Raw genomic sequence first — 12,878 nt, 5'->3', positions numbered from 1 at the left:
AAGTAGTGGCTAAGGTAGCATCCATAGCAAGGTCCCTCTCTTTCTATTGGGTCTAAACTGACCAGGATTGATAGGGCATAAGAGCTCCCCTGCCCATTGTCCTGACTCCGTTTTAGTGAGGTTTCCCTTAATTAATTTTCACGGATGTCACAGAAGACAGACCAGGCAGGGTCCTTAGATCATACTGCAGATCACTACCTGAGTGGGTTATGAAATCGAGTTAGTCGGTCCCAGAACAGAATAGAGTGTAGAAGAGAACAGAAGAGAATAATGTGGCATAATGTTCCATAGCATAGTTGGCATAAAACTGATAGATGTCACCAAACAGAACTATCACAGTGCATCAAAGGTAAAAAGGATAAGTGTTGTGTTGTAGGCTTTTTGTTTCCATAGTATATGTTCTATACAAATTGATATAGACTGTAAAGTGTATAGATTATATAATTACTTAGTCTATTATGACCATATTTTATAGTATTGAGTGTATATTTATTATATTTTATGCTCATTTATATATTATACAACTATGTGTGTGTGTGTATCATTAGAATAGGATAGACTAGGACAGAAATACATAGCATAAGGTACTTGACCTTTGGATAGCAGAATAAATCGAAGTTGTATACAACTTTTATTTATGTCTCAATATGTTTATCATGTTATTATATATTTAAGTATACAATTATATATTACATATGTAATTTCATATACATATAAATAACATGTTAAACAATGATATGTGTATATGTTACATGTTATATTGTGTATTATATAATAGTAATATACAATTATATTTTATTTATTATATATTATAAAGTGAAATGTGCTATTTATATAGCACTGACATTTATTTGGATAATAATAGTAGGTAATATTTATATAATACTTACAAGACTCTTGTATAATCTATACATTGGGGACAACAGTTGAGGGCTGTTTTGAGTTTCAAGTATGCTAATACATGTATCATAATGCCCAGCACACACAGTAAGTCATCAAAAATGGTAGCTTTTATTACCATTATTGCAAAGTTTCATGGTCAGGAGATGGCGATTCTTTGGTAGAAGCGAAATCAGTCTGATGTCCAAAACTATGCTTTTTTCACAACATACATGAACTAATTGCCAGCTCAAAATACCTGAGTCCCTTTGATAGGCTAGATACAAAATTTTAGGCTAACTGACAAAAAGTCAATTTTTAGAAGTGGAAGTCCTTCACTACTATTCATATGTCCATTTTCCTATAGAGCCAATATTCTCATTCTTGGGGCCAAGCCTGTCACCTTTCATGAACAACTATAGCAAAGAAAAAATTTGTTTGAAGAAATTTGTAGTTATTTCTGAAAAAGATTTCCACATAATTGGTTTTGGTTTCTAATGAAATCAAGCTTAACTAAGAAAATAGAAAATAAATCTATGGTTGAAACAAATCCTCAAATAATAGATATTTTAAAACTCATGATCTGTACACTAGAATTACATTGCGCTCGCTTATTCATCTTCTGTTTCCTCCTTCCTTCTCTCATTTTTCTTTTATTTTCTCTTTCAGGGATCTCTTTCCAAAGAACCATTACAGATGAACACCTATGTTGCCTTGTATAAATTTGTACCACAGGAGAATGAAGATTTGGAAATGAGGTAAAAAGAAAAAAAAAAAGAAAAATTTAAGAAAAAGGAAAGAAAATTTAAAGTCAGTGTTTTTCATGTAAAAAAAAGTTAAATTAGTACTACATCCTAATGCTATAGAGCAGTGATTCTCACCCATGAGCTTGCATCCAGTGACCTGTCAGGCTACTTAGCAGATTACCAGGCCCTATCTCTGCAGTTTCTGATTCTGCAGGCCTGGGGTGGGGCTTGAGAATTTGCATTTCTAATTGGTCAGCAGGTGGCTCTGATACTGCTTATCTGGTACCACACTTTAAGAAGCGCAATTTTAATGCATCAACAGAACTGCCAATGGGTGTTTGCATGAAGCTTGAGCATCAAATGCACTTGGCATCCTGTGAGTCCTAATAGGGAATCAATAAATGTCACTAATGCCCAAATTCATGTGGATTGAAGGATCAAACTAAAACCATTTGTTTATCCTTTGAGAGGCTGGCAATTCCCCCTGCTGCACACCCTGAGCTGTGCTTTCATTTCAGGATCCATCCCACTTCATGGTACCTGAAACCCAGGGGAGGATAAGATGAGCTTTGGGACCCTCGTGCAATCTGAAACTCTCTCCTGGTTGGCAGTTTAGGTTGCTTTTTTTTTAGGGGTAGTGAAGCTGGAGTCCATGCTGTGTTCACATCCTACCTGTTGGGTGACCTTAAGCAATTTATAGACATTTCATTACTCTGATTTCCTTACTCAAAGAAGAATAACAGTGACCTCTTTAGCCTGAGGTATTTTTGAGGATGAAATGAATAATATTCATAAAGTATATAGCACAGTGCCTCATCATCGTAAACCCTCAATAACTGGTAGTTATTACCGTTTTTATAATGTGATGTTCACTGGCCTATCTCAAAGAAAATGCTTTACTCCTCATCTCCATTCATGACCCCAAAACATAAGAATTTGGAGTTTTTTTAATCCTAGAGCAGGATAGAAGGGGCTGCTTTTCTAGTCAGATATTCCCTTGGAGATAGGTTCTTTGCTCTTCTGAAGAGAACAGAGAGCTAAAGTAGTCCTGAAAACTATTGAAATGCCAGAGCATTAGGGATGGATATAGCCTCCATTCCAAGGTCAACTCCACTTGTCTGAATATCATGGAGGCCAAATTACCAGTTGCCAGTCACTCCCTTCCCATGGCTTCTGGAAGATGTTGTCTCTCCGCCTGGGAGCTCTTTAGACTTCTCCCCCTCAGGCTGTGCCATTTCCCAGGTACAATCCCCCTCCCACTTGCCTGAGTGTGGTTTTCCACTGCAGTGAAATCTGCCTGTCCTCTTTCTCTTTACCCAAAGGCCCATAAAAAGAAAGAGCTACCAAAAAGTCTCCAATTAGCCCTCCTTTCCCGGGGTTCCATGTGCCATGAGGTCAAGCCTAGCAGCTCATCTGCCCCTCATCCAGCAAGACTCCATAGGCGAAGTGTATATCCTGCCAGAATCTGGCTCACACCCAAGGTCAGCTTGGTTTCCAGTATTCATTTGCCATCTTCTTCCAAGTGATCCTTGGGCCTTCCCAGAGCAGAGTTCAGGGCCTGAGTCCTGGCACCTGAGATTTGTTCAGACAAGTAGGCTCTTGTAATCTTAGTTTTTTCCATCATTGAGTAAGAGTCCCTGTGTTGAACTCACTGGCTGGAGCTGTAAACAGACTCAAACAATCTGGCATCAGTGCAAGCGAAGATGATGGCATTTACCAAGTGAAGACCTGTTCTATCAGAGTTATAACAAGCCCTACAGGTTAGAGCCTGCCTAGGGGGTCACTGCTGGGGGGCTGCCTTGCCTTCAGCTGACTGTCCACAATATACTTTCTGCTGATAAAGACAAGGGTGATGTCTATTCACATTGCAATAAATACAGTTTATCGTGTCCTTCTTAAGGCTGTTATTTGGATATCTAGAATTTATACTGTACCAACTTCTGTCAATCCCACCATTTTATACTAGAAGATTATTCTGAAGTCAGCAGATGAAAGAAACAATTCCAGAGAAATATAGGATGTTATTACAGTACTGAGGAATGACGTCTAGCTGCCTGGTGGTGGTCATAAATTTTTGTGCATATTTTAGACAGTTGCAGGTCATTAAAAGTCAAGTTGTCTGGTCACGAATCAAACGTTTACAGTCTGCTCTGAGGAAAACAGGACTATTCATTCCCAGGAGTGAAATGCCTGTATTACATAGACTGCAAGATTGGAGTGATAAATCATACTTTTCCCTTTTTTCATTTTTCTTCCTTTTTTTTCCAAGAGATTGTATGTTCCCAATTTAAAAAGCTAGGCACTTGATTTACAATGTGTAAAGCCATGCTTTGGGGATTTGGTATAATTCCTTAAATGAACTCGGGCTTTGTGAATTATCCTTTTCTTCTCATACCATAAGGTAGAAAAAAATTCCTTTTAACAGAATATCATTTTTATCCACCTTCATTATCACCCAGGGGAGCATGCAGGTATTGTCCTCAGAGCAGAGGACAAATGAGGTGAGGGCACAGGAATGTCTGCAGTGTAAGCTTGAGGGCAAAGAAGACCCAACTGGCAAAGCCAACAGCTGTAGCTCAGAGCAGCTGAGTAATTGCTTCACCACTCATCCACTATGTATCTCCTCAGGAACAAGGAAAGTTTTTCCACCAACAGCTAACAATCCAGACCTTTCTATTGATCTCCAGATTCACATCCCTACTTGCCTACCCTGGAGTGGATGGCACACAGCAGCGTCACCCTCCCTCCCACAAACATGCTCTTGGGGTGAATAATATCACCTGTCTACCCAGGCTTCAAGCCAGCCACTAGAGGCATCCCTTTACCTTGTGCCCAAAATGTACTTAATATTCAAGTCCTTCTGGTTCTCTTTGCCTGAATCCATCCCCATTTCCATCTCTCCTTGGACTCGTGTAGCAGGCCCTACGTGGTCTCTGTGTTTCCAGTCTTTCTCCCACCCCTCTCTTCCCATCCTTTTTGGGTGGAAAAGTCTCTAATGTGACAGCACAGTGTATTGGGGGACATCCAAACTTGGGAATCAGATAAAATGGGCTCCTATCCTAACCCCTCTACTTTCCAACAATAGAGCATATTACCTAACTTTCTGACCCTCTGTTTTGTCATCTTGAAAATAGGAATAATAAGGCTCTTAGGGGATCACTGTGATTAAATAAAACAACAATATGTGGTCCCTAGTAGGAGCTTGGTAACATCCATTCCAGTCTGTTCTGTTTACTCCAGAAGTGGATACTTCCTTTCCAGAATTAAGAAATGAGAGACAAGGGGTGCGTGGGTGACTCAGTGGGTTAAGTGTCTGCCTTTGGCTCAGGTCATGATCCCAGGGTCCTGGAATAGAGCCCCACATTGGGCTCCCTGCTCAGCAGGAAGTCTGCCTCTCCTGCTCCTGTTCCCCCTGCTTGTGTGCTCACTCGCTCTCGCTGCCAAATAAATAAATAAAATCCTTTTAAAAAGAAAGAAATGAGAGACAGAGGAAGAGAGAAGGAATTTATCAACATGGATTCACTTACTGTTTAAGAATAAAAAATGTGGACATCCTTGAGATGGATTTAACTCCCAGCCAGGCCACCTACTAGCTGTATGACTCCCATGAAACCCAAAAATTTACGTAAGCCATCTGAGTCTCTGCTTTTTCATTTATAAAAGGAGATAATCATTATGCCTGCCTCAGGTCTGCTCACAACACTCACATCTTTGCTTAAAAGTCTACGATGTCCTCTCAAGACAACAGTCTTTACAGACACCTCCAGGACCAGCACAATCTCATCCCTGGAGACCTCTCAGCTTTGTCTTATACCATTCCCTCCCCTCCACACTGGCTTCTTTCCTTCCTCGTACAAAGTGAGGTGCACAGTATATTTTCATACCTTCTGAATTTGCATCTTTTCACAATATGTTTTATTTCCAAGTCTCTGGACCTCACTAACACTACCCTAAGGATATACAGTTGAAAAAACACAGTCAAAGGCTCTCTCTAGCCTTTGAGCACATCCAATGTGACTTCGTCCAATTTATCCAGCCAAAAGGAGGCTGTGAGACCCTGTCCCGCATCTTCTGAGTACATTTGGCAGTTACTGACTTATAGGTATGACATTTTACCACTGATGTGAAAGATGTGGTGCCAGCGTTCATGGGATCCCCTGACTGTCACTGACAGTTTGAGGTCTGATAATATTACAGAGCACCCCATTCCTCCATCTGAGTGAAATGAGCTTGTATAGTAGATAAACTTCTGAAATTAGAGTCTTAAACAATTTCCACATTAACCTTTATTATCGAATTTTTTAAGAGCTTTGAAAATTACACTTTATGGATGGCCAGCTTAATACATGAATAAACCTTTTTAAAATGCTACTTGAAATACAAATGGAGAACCCCATTATAATCAACACTGGCATTGTTATCATATATGCTGCCTCATGAGTACACGTAGGCTGTGTGCCCAATCACCCTTCTAGCCTAGTGGGTGAGTATAGTGTGTGATACACTTACATATGCACATACACTCCCACACACCTGCAGTCAGATATACACACAAAGTCACATTCATATGCCCACGCACACTCAAATACACATTCATTCTCATGCACTCATACACACACAACACACACATAGTTAGCAAGAGCTTAATAGCACATGCTTAGCTTTTTGCCTTCCACATTTACAATGTAACCAGTCCCATTATCCTTGCTGATTTTGGGTTCAGAAGTCTGCAAAACGGTCTTAGAGCCATTGCTTATTATTCACACCAACACACATTTTAACAATCATTAAGAAGAGGACTTAGTGGTTTGAGGGTGGGTGACTCAGTGGGTTGAGTGCCGGACTCTTGGTTTTGACTCAGGTCATGATTTTAGGGTGTGGGATCAACAGTATAGGGCTTTGCATTCAGTGAGAAATCTGTTGTCCCTCTCCCTCCTGCTCTGTCTACACACACACACACACACACACACACACACAAATGTGCTTTCTTTCTCAAATAAAATATTTTTTAAAAATAAAAATCAATAAGAATAATTTTTCTGGCTTTGCTATGCTGGTATATCATGTAAATAAGCAGCAGATATAAATAACTCCAAGTAAACACAGAGCCATGAAACATCAGGGCTCTCAAATAAAGGATAGGAGTAAATAAAGGATGAAAGGGTTCAGATGCATATTCTAGTGACCATATAATGCCTATTCCAAAGAATCCATTTTGGCTTTCCACATCTAAGTCATTTTCATTTTTATTAGTTCTCCCCAAACAAATTTATATGATAATGGCCATGTTTCATAAGGAGGAGAGAAAGAGGAAAAAAGAACAAAGCTTAGGAGCCAGGAGAGGGAAAGAGGGAACTGCTTTTCCAATATTATTAAATTCTAAAATACAAATTAATTCTCACTTCAGTGTGTGTCCGGACACCTAAATTTGGGGGCCTTCAAAGAAAAAATGTATTTTCTTTTGTAATCCCAAATAAGGATTTAGACTCTTGAATCACCAGCCTCTTTCTTGGAAGCAGTGAGTCTATCGGGTTTTTCTGTGGTTGAGTCTGAATGAAACCAGGCAACCATTCGTCTCATTAGCTAATATTCACGAGAACCTCTGGAGATGGGATGGCCTGAATTCATCTCTTTCTGATTTTTTTCAAAGCACCACTTGAAATTGAATTAAAACTGAGTTTAACCCTTGTGTGGCTATTCTCAGGATTCAATTCATGTCTTCACTGCTCACCACGTGGTGAATTAGTATTGATTGGCTGCTGGGTGAACAGTTCACAGACCCTCAAAGAGCTCAAGTGGCCCCTAGGCTGGAGGTGAAGGGCCGAAGAGTAGACAAGAAAGCACACCCCGGCATGAGGTCTTGTAGGAAGGGAGGTAGTTCAGGATGCTGCCACAGCATCTCAAGAAGACATCAAAGCAGCCATGGGAGGCCAGGGAAGGCTTTGCAAGGAGGTGGAGTCACAACCAAGCCAAGGCTCCCAGCAAGAGATGACTTGGAGGGCCTGTGCAGCTTGGTTAGTGAGCAGTCATTCTCTTTCCAGTCAGGAAAGGATAAGGAAGGATGGGTTCAATGGCAGAACATGAGAATGACTTTAAGAAGTATGAAATGGGGGGCAAATGCGAATCCCATTACAAAGAGGTAGTGCAAATTCATTGCAGGAGCAGGAACCTATTTTCATAACTACCCACATTCCAATCCTCATTCTGGAAGGACTGTCTTCAACTTTAGTAGAGCTTAGTGAATGGACACCTAAGCTATTTAGTTCACATCCAATGAGAATGAGACAGTCTATGATTCTTTACCAAAGGGGGTAAATTGGGAGAACCAGGGCCAAGAAGTGACAGGTAGAAAGTAGAGGCCCAGGCTGGAACCCAAGGAGGCAGATTTTCAATCCACTGGTCTTTTTCCTACCCCAAACTTTTTGTCCTGCATTGACTGTGTGGGTATTCTCTCCAATGAGGTTGGCAATTCTTTCTAATCAGCAGATTGAGACAATCCATTAATATATTCCATGTTGGCCATTCATACTCCTTCTTGGTTTATTAAGATTGCTAAGTCTTTCTAAGACCAGGAAGTTTATTATCTATAGAATGTGTTCATGAAAAGTTATTCTAGTTCACTACTAATTTTTTAAATTAAGGTGAAATCATGAGTCTATACAAATATAAAATAAACACATGTCAAAATTTTTATTTGACTTATTAATTAGTGAGAAAACCAGTATAATGTTTATCTGGTACAAAGGAGGATTCAAACATCACACATACATGGGTGAGCAGGAGTGCTGACATGAATTTACAAATACATGCCGTACTGGTCAATCTTCAGAAGCAACAACTGGTTATATCCCACCAGACACAGTTCACTTGCATTTCTAGGGACAAAAGTCATTTGCATTATCACCAATTTTCTACAGCTTGTAGAAAATATGTAAAATAGCCCAAAAACAGTGAAAGGGAGAGATGGCCAGAAAGATGAACTGGACACCAAGATCGGTAATGTTTGTGCCCATTTGAGAGTCTTTCACAGTTTCCTCAATTTTCCCTGACGTCCCCTTGAATTCTTTTCATAAATCTGTGAAGTCACCCAAGCAGTTAGTATTTGACAGAGGAGAAAACTATGGTTGGGATTTTCAAACCACTTCTCACCTCCTAGAGAATATTATTAAAATAGAGATTCCTGGGCTCCCCCCGCCCACCAGGCCTAGAGGATCAGATTCCACTTGGAGTTCTGAATGGGTAAGTGTTCCCCTGGATTCTGAGTATCTGCCAGACTTGAGAGCAGCTGTGACATCCAAAGGTACGCAGTGGGCCAATGACAGACCCAGGACCATAAGGCAGGCTTCCTGATCCCTGGTCATGTTCGGTATTCCCGTCCACATTGGGCTTTGGCCTGCAACTTGCGTGGCTATGTCCTTCACTCTGTAAGGCTTTATAAATCCTTCATAAAATAAGAAAAGGAGAGCCCTTGAGACAGAATAAGACCCCCTTGGTGTCTCGTTTCCATTCTCTAAGTAAATTACTGCTTGGCAAATGCATCAACTTAATTAAAACTAAATGTAATTCTAATGCACCAATTTGATTTAAAAATAATCTTCACAGTCACCAGGACATCAAAATGCAATTAAGGCTATTTGAGGAAAGTCTCTGATGCATATTATGTTCTGAAGCTGCACTATGTCAGGAAACCCAGACCCTCCTGAATGCCACTAATGTGCTCAGCAGCCATCTTCTCACTCAGATGCCTTTTCCAATTAGGTTCTGGAAAGCGTGATCCGTGACAGTTCAGGAACATTTACCAAGTCTCATCCAAATGGTCCTTTATCTGAATGCTTTTTCTCCACACCAACTCTCCGGACTTGGGGAAATGCAGGCAGTCTCACAGATGCTAGGTTTAAGGCAAAATCAACCTGGGATTCAGGAGCTCCTCATTACCTACCCATGTGCCCAGACTGTAAAAGGCTCTGGACCAGAATTATGGAAATTGAGAAGTGGGTCTTGTGAAAAATTAAGCAGCAGATCTGAAGTTAATGGAGCAATTTGGCTCCTTTTTATGTTCCCGTAACCTGGTTTTTCCAGGACATCTCCTTTGGCTGAATGACGCAGGTTGCTGTAAGATTGATTTGGTTTGTGTATATTTATTTGGTTTTGGTTGGTTGGTCTGTTGGAGCTTTGTTGTTGTTGTTGTTTGGTTGGTTGATTTTTTGTTCCCGATGAATAGAAAAGGGTAAGAAATATTAAAGATATCTGAAAATACTTGCAGAGTAAAACGGGCAGTTCTGATGAGTTTCACAAGGTTTGGGTGGTTATAAGAGACAGCTTGATTTAGTGGTTTAGTAGTGGATTCAAATCCTGCCTAAAACTGGTAAAGTCTCTCTGAACCTTCTTACTTGAGTGCAGATGGACGTGGCCATACCCATTTCATTCAGTGAACCTGTTGCCCTCTCCAGACTGTTTGGCTCTCCTCCTCTGCTATTCCAACACCTCCGTCACAATCAACCACTGAGTGGTAGAGTAATAACTCCAGCCTCCAGCTCTTGCCACACCTTTCTTGTCACTACCTGGAGTAGAGGGCAAGAGGGATGAGTGGATGTAAAAAGAGGGAAAAACTTTTTCAAAGCTCTGAAACACACTGAAGCCACTTAAAAGGCCAAAGATGATTTCATGAACCAACCATCCTTGCCAAAAACCTAAGGGAACACCCACTTAAAAGGTAAAAATCACTAGATCTTCAAACTTCCAAGTGAAAAAAATTATACTTTCAGGAAGAAATTAGAACTTTGAGCCTTTATTTCATTGAGTAAACCAAAAGAAAAGGCCAGTTGTGGTACTCTGATCAGTCAAAGAGAAACTATGCCTCTACTGTTTATGAATTGCATTGTATTTTATACATGTATAATTCTTGGGTACTGTACAGCAAAATGGTTACCCAAACTTAGGATACTCTGATTGAATCAAGCAAAGGGAAACTTTTTTTTATTTTAATATTTGGGGGCCTGACAAGTTCATCCCCAGGAATTTGGAAATAGAGTAAATTATAGACTGCACATTATGGATCAGGGACATAAAGTCTCCTGAAAGAAAGAGTGTAGCTGCTAGACCAGAGCAGGACTTTGGAGTGTGACAACCCAGAATGAAAAAGAATTGTTCCATGAAGAGAGGGCTGGTCAGCCCAGAAGCAGGAAACAGTTGGAGACAGAGAGTCATGAACTGGCAGTGTCCATCCTAAGACCAACCAGGGAAAGAGGATTTTTAGGCATTAGGCCTCCATCCCTCCAGGAACAATGGAAAGACTCTCCCTAGGTAGAATGAGTGGACAGAATGTTTAGACTCAGCTCTTTGATGGCAGGACAGATTGCACCAACACCAGCATGGGAGAAGACAACTAGGTTGAGAATCGATTGAGCAAAGAATACACAGTTCAGCGTGGAGGGCTGCCACCCAGGGCCACACGGCTTGCAGCTGGGAGTCAGGGGAAAGATTACTCAGGCTATAGGGCAGTTTTTGTATGGCCAGCAGCTGGGGTTAGCTGGTTTTCCAGGCTCCCTGCGGGTTAGCTCATTTGAATAATTTCACAGATTCCAGGGCATAAGGGCTGTCCCTAGTTGTCTGCTACCTGGCCCCAGGAGCAGTTAAGGCTGGGGCTGGTGCATCATGGCCTGGACTGTGAAAGTCCGAAGGGAAATAGTTGGGGTATTGACTTAATCAGTTGCTTAAGGGGAGCTGGCTGACCTCTAACCAGAGTTTGAAATTGGGTCACTTGCCATGAAGGAAATACAAATCAAAACCACAACGAGATCCCACCTCACACCAGTGAGAATGGGGAAAATTAACAAGGCAGGAAACCACAAATGTTGGAGAGGATGCGGAGAAAAGGGAACCCTCGTACACTGTTGGTGGGAATGTGAACTGGTGCAGCCACTCTGGAAAACTGTGTGGAGGTTCCTCAAAGAGTTAAAAATAGTCCTGCCCTACGACCCAGCAATTGCACTACTGGGAATTTACCCCAAAGATACAGATGCAGTCAAACACCAGGACACCTGCACCCCAGTCTTTACAGAAGCAATGTCCACAATAGCCAAACTGTGGAAGGAGCCTCGGTGTCCATCGAAAGATGAATGGATAAAGAAGATGTGGTCTATGTATACAATGAAATATTACTCAGCCATTAGAAACGACAAATACCCACCATTTGCTGCAACGTGGATGGAACTGGAGGGTATTATGCTGAGTGAAATGAGTCAATCGGAGAAAGACAAACATTATATGTTCTCATTCATTTGGGGAATATAAATAATAGTAAAAGGGAATAGGAGGGAAGGGAGAAAAAATGGGTAGAAATATCAGAAAGGGAGACAGAACATAAAGACTCCTAACTCTGGGAAACGAACTAGGGGTGGTAGAAGGGGAGGAGGGCGGGGGGTGGGGGTGAATGGGTGATGGGCACTGAAGGGGGCACTTGATGGGATGAGCACTGAGTGTTATTCTGTATGTTGGCAAATTGAACACCAATAAAAAATAAATTTATTATTTAAAAAAAAGAAATTGGGTCAAGACACCTCTTCAAAAATAAATTTAAAATATCATAAAACACACCGTGTTTTTATCTTGTTAGCCTACTCAGATGCATTGGCCTAGACCCCATGTTGAAAAGGAGTCTCAGTCTGAGTGCAACTGCAGTGGAAAGAGTGCCGAGATTGATGGGTGATGCCAGGCAGGGGCAAGGGGCAGCGCAACACCCCAAGGGCCACAGGTTTGCTGACCCAGATAGCAGAGCATTGCTGTCTTGGATTCAAGTGCTGCCTGGGGCAAGATCCTGCCTGCAGAGAAAAAGAGGCATTAGCTGTCTCCATCAGATGATTAGAGTAATTGGCTAATATCAGGAGTCTACTCTTAGGCTTTATAACTGCCTCCCATCTATTCCCTTCATAGCCCTTATGACAATTTGCAGTTATATATTCATCAGTTATACATATAGACTATATTCTTCTTATTTAAAACTGTATTAAATGTTGTATTATATATTTGCTTATTTGTATCCATCTTTCTCACTAGAACATTAACTCCAGTGAGGATGTTATTCTCCAAAGAATACCCAGAGTTGACATTCTGGAATATTTATTGAATGAATGGATAAACAAACAAACAAACAAAAATAATAAATAGTTGAATGTAATTCTCCTCTCTCACTAAGCAATTTTCTGGTCCTGATGGTGCTCTTTTATAGGATAAGACAATCCTCATCACACTGTC

At 40.9% G+C, this 12,878-nt stretch overlaps 1 protein-coding gene across 5 annotated transcripts in view; it reads left to right on the top strand.

The window, feature by feature from the left end:
- Positions 1-12,878, top strand: part of STAC (SH3 and cysteine rich domain) — a 149,139-nt gene that overhangs the window by 116,912 nt on the left and 19,349 nt on the right. For all 5 annotated transcript variants that reach the window (XM_072793448.1, XM_072793446.1, XM_072793445.1 and 2 more), the window contains one exon: positions 1,549-1,637. In XM_072793448.1, coding sequence (XP_072649549.1) covers positions 1,549-1,637 — 89 coding nt within the window. The remainder of the gene's footprint in view (positions 1-1,548; positions 1,638-12,878) is intronic.

Source organism: Canis lupus, chromosome 22, assembly GCF_048164855.1.
Source record: "Canis lupus baileyi chromosome 22, mCanLup2.hap1, whole genome shotgun sequence".
Lineage (NCBI taxonomy): Eukaryota > Metazoa > Chordata > Mammalia > Carnivora > Canidae > Canis > Canis lupus.
This window is presented reverse-complemented; position numbering and strand designations above follow the sequence as displayed.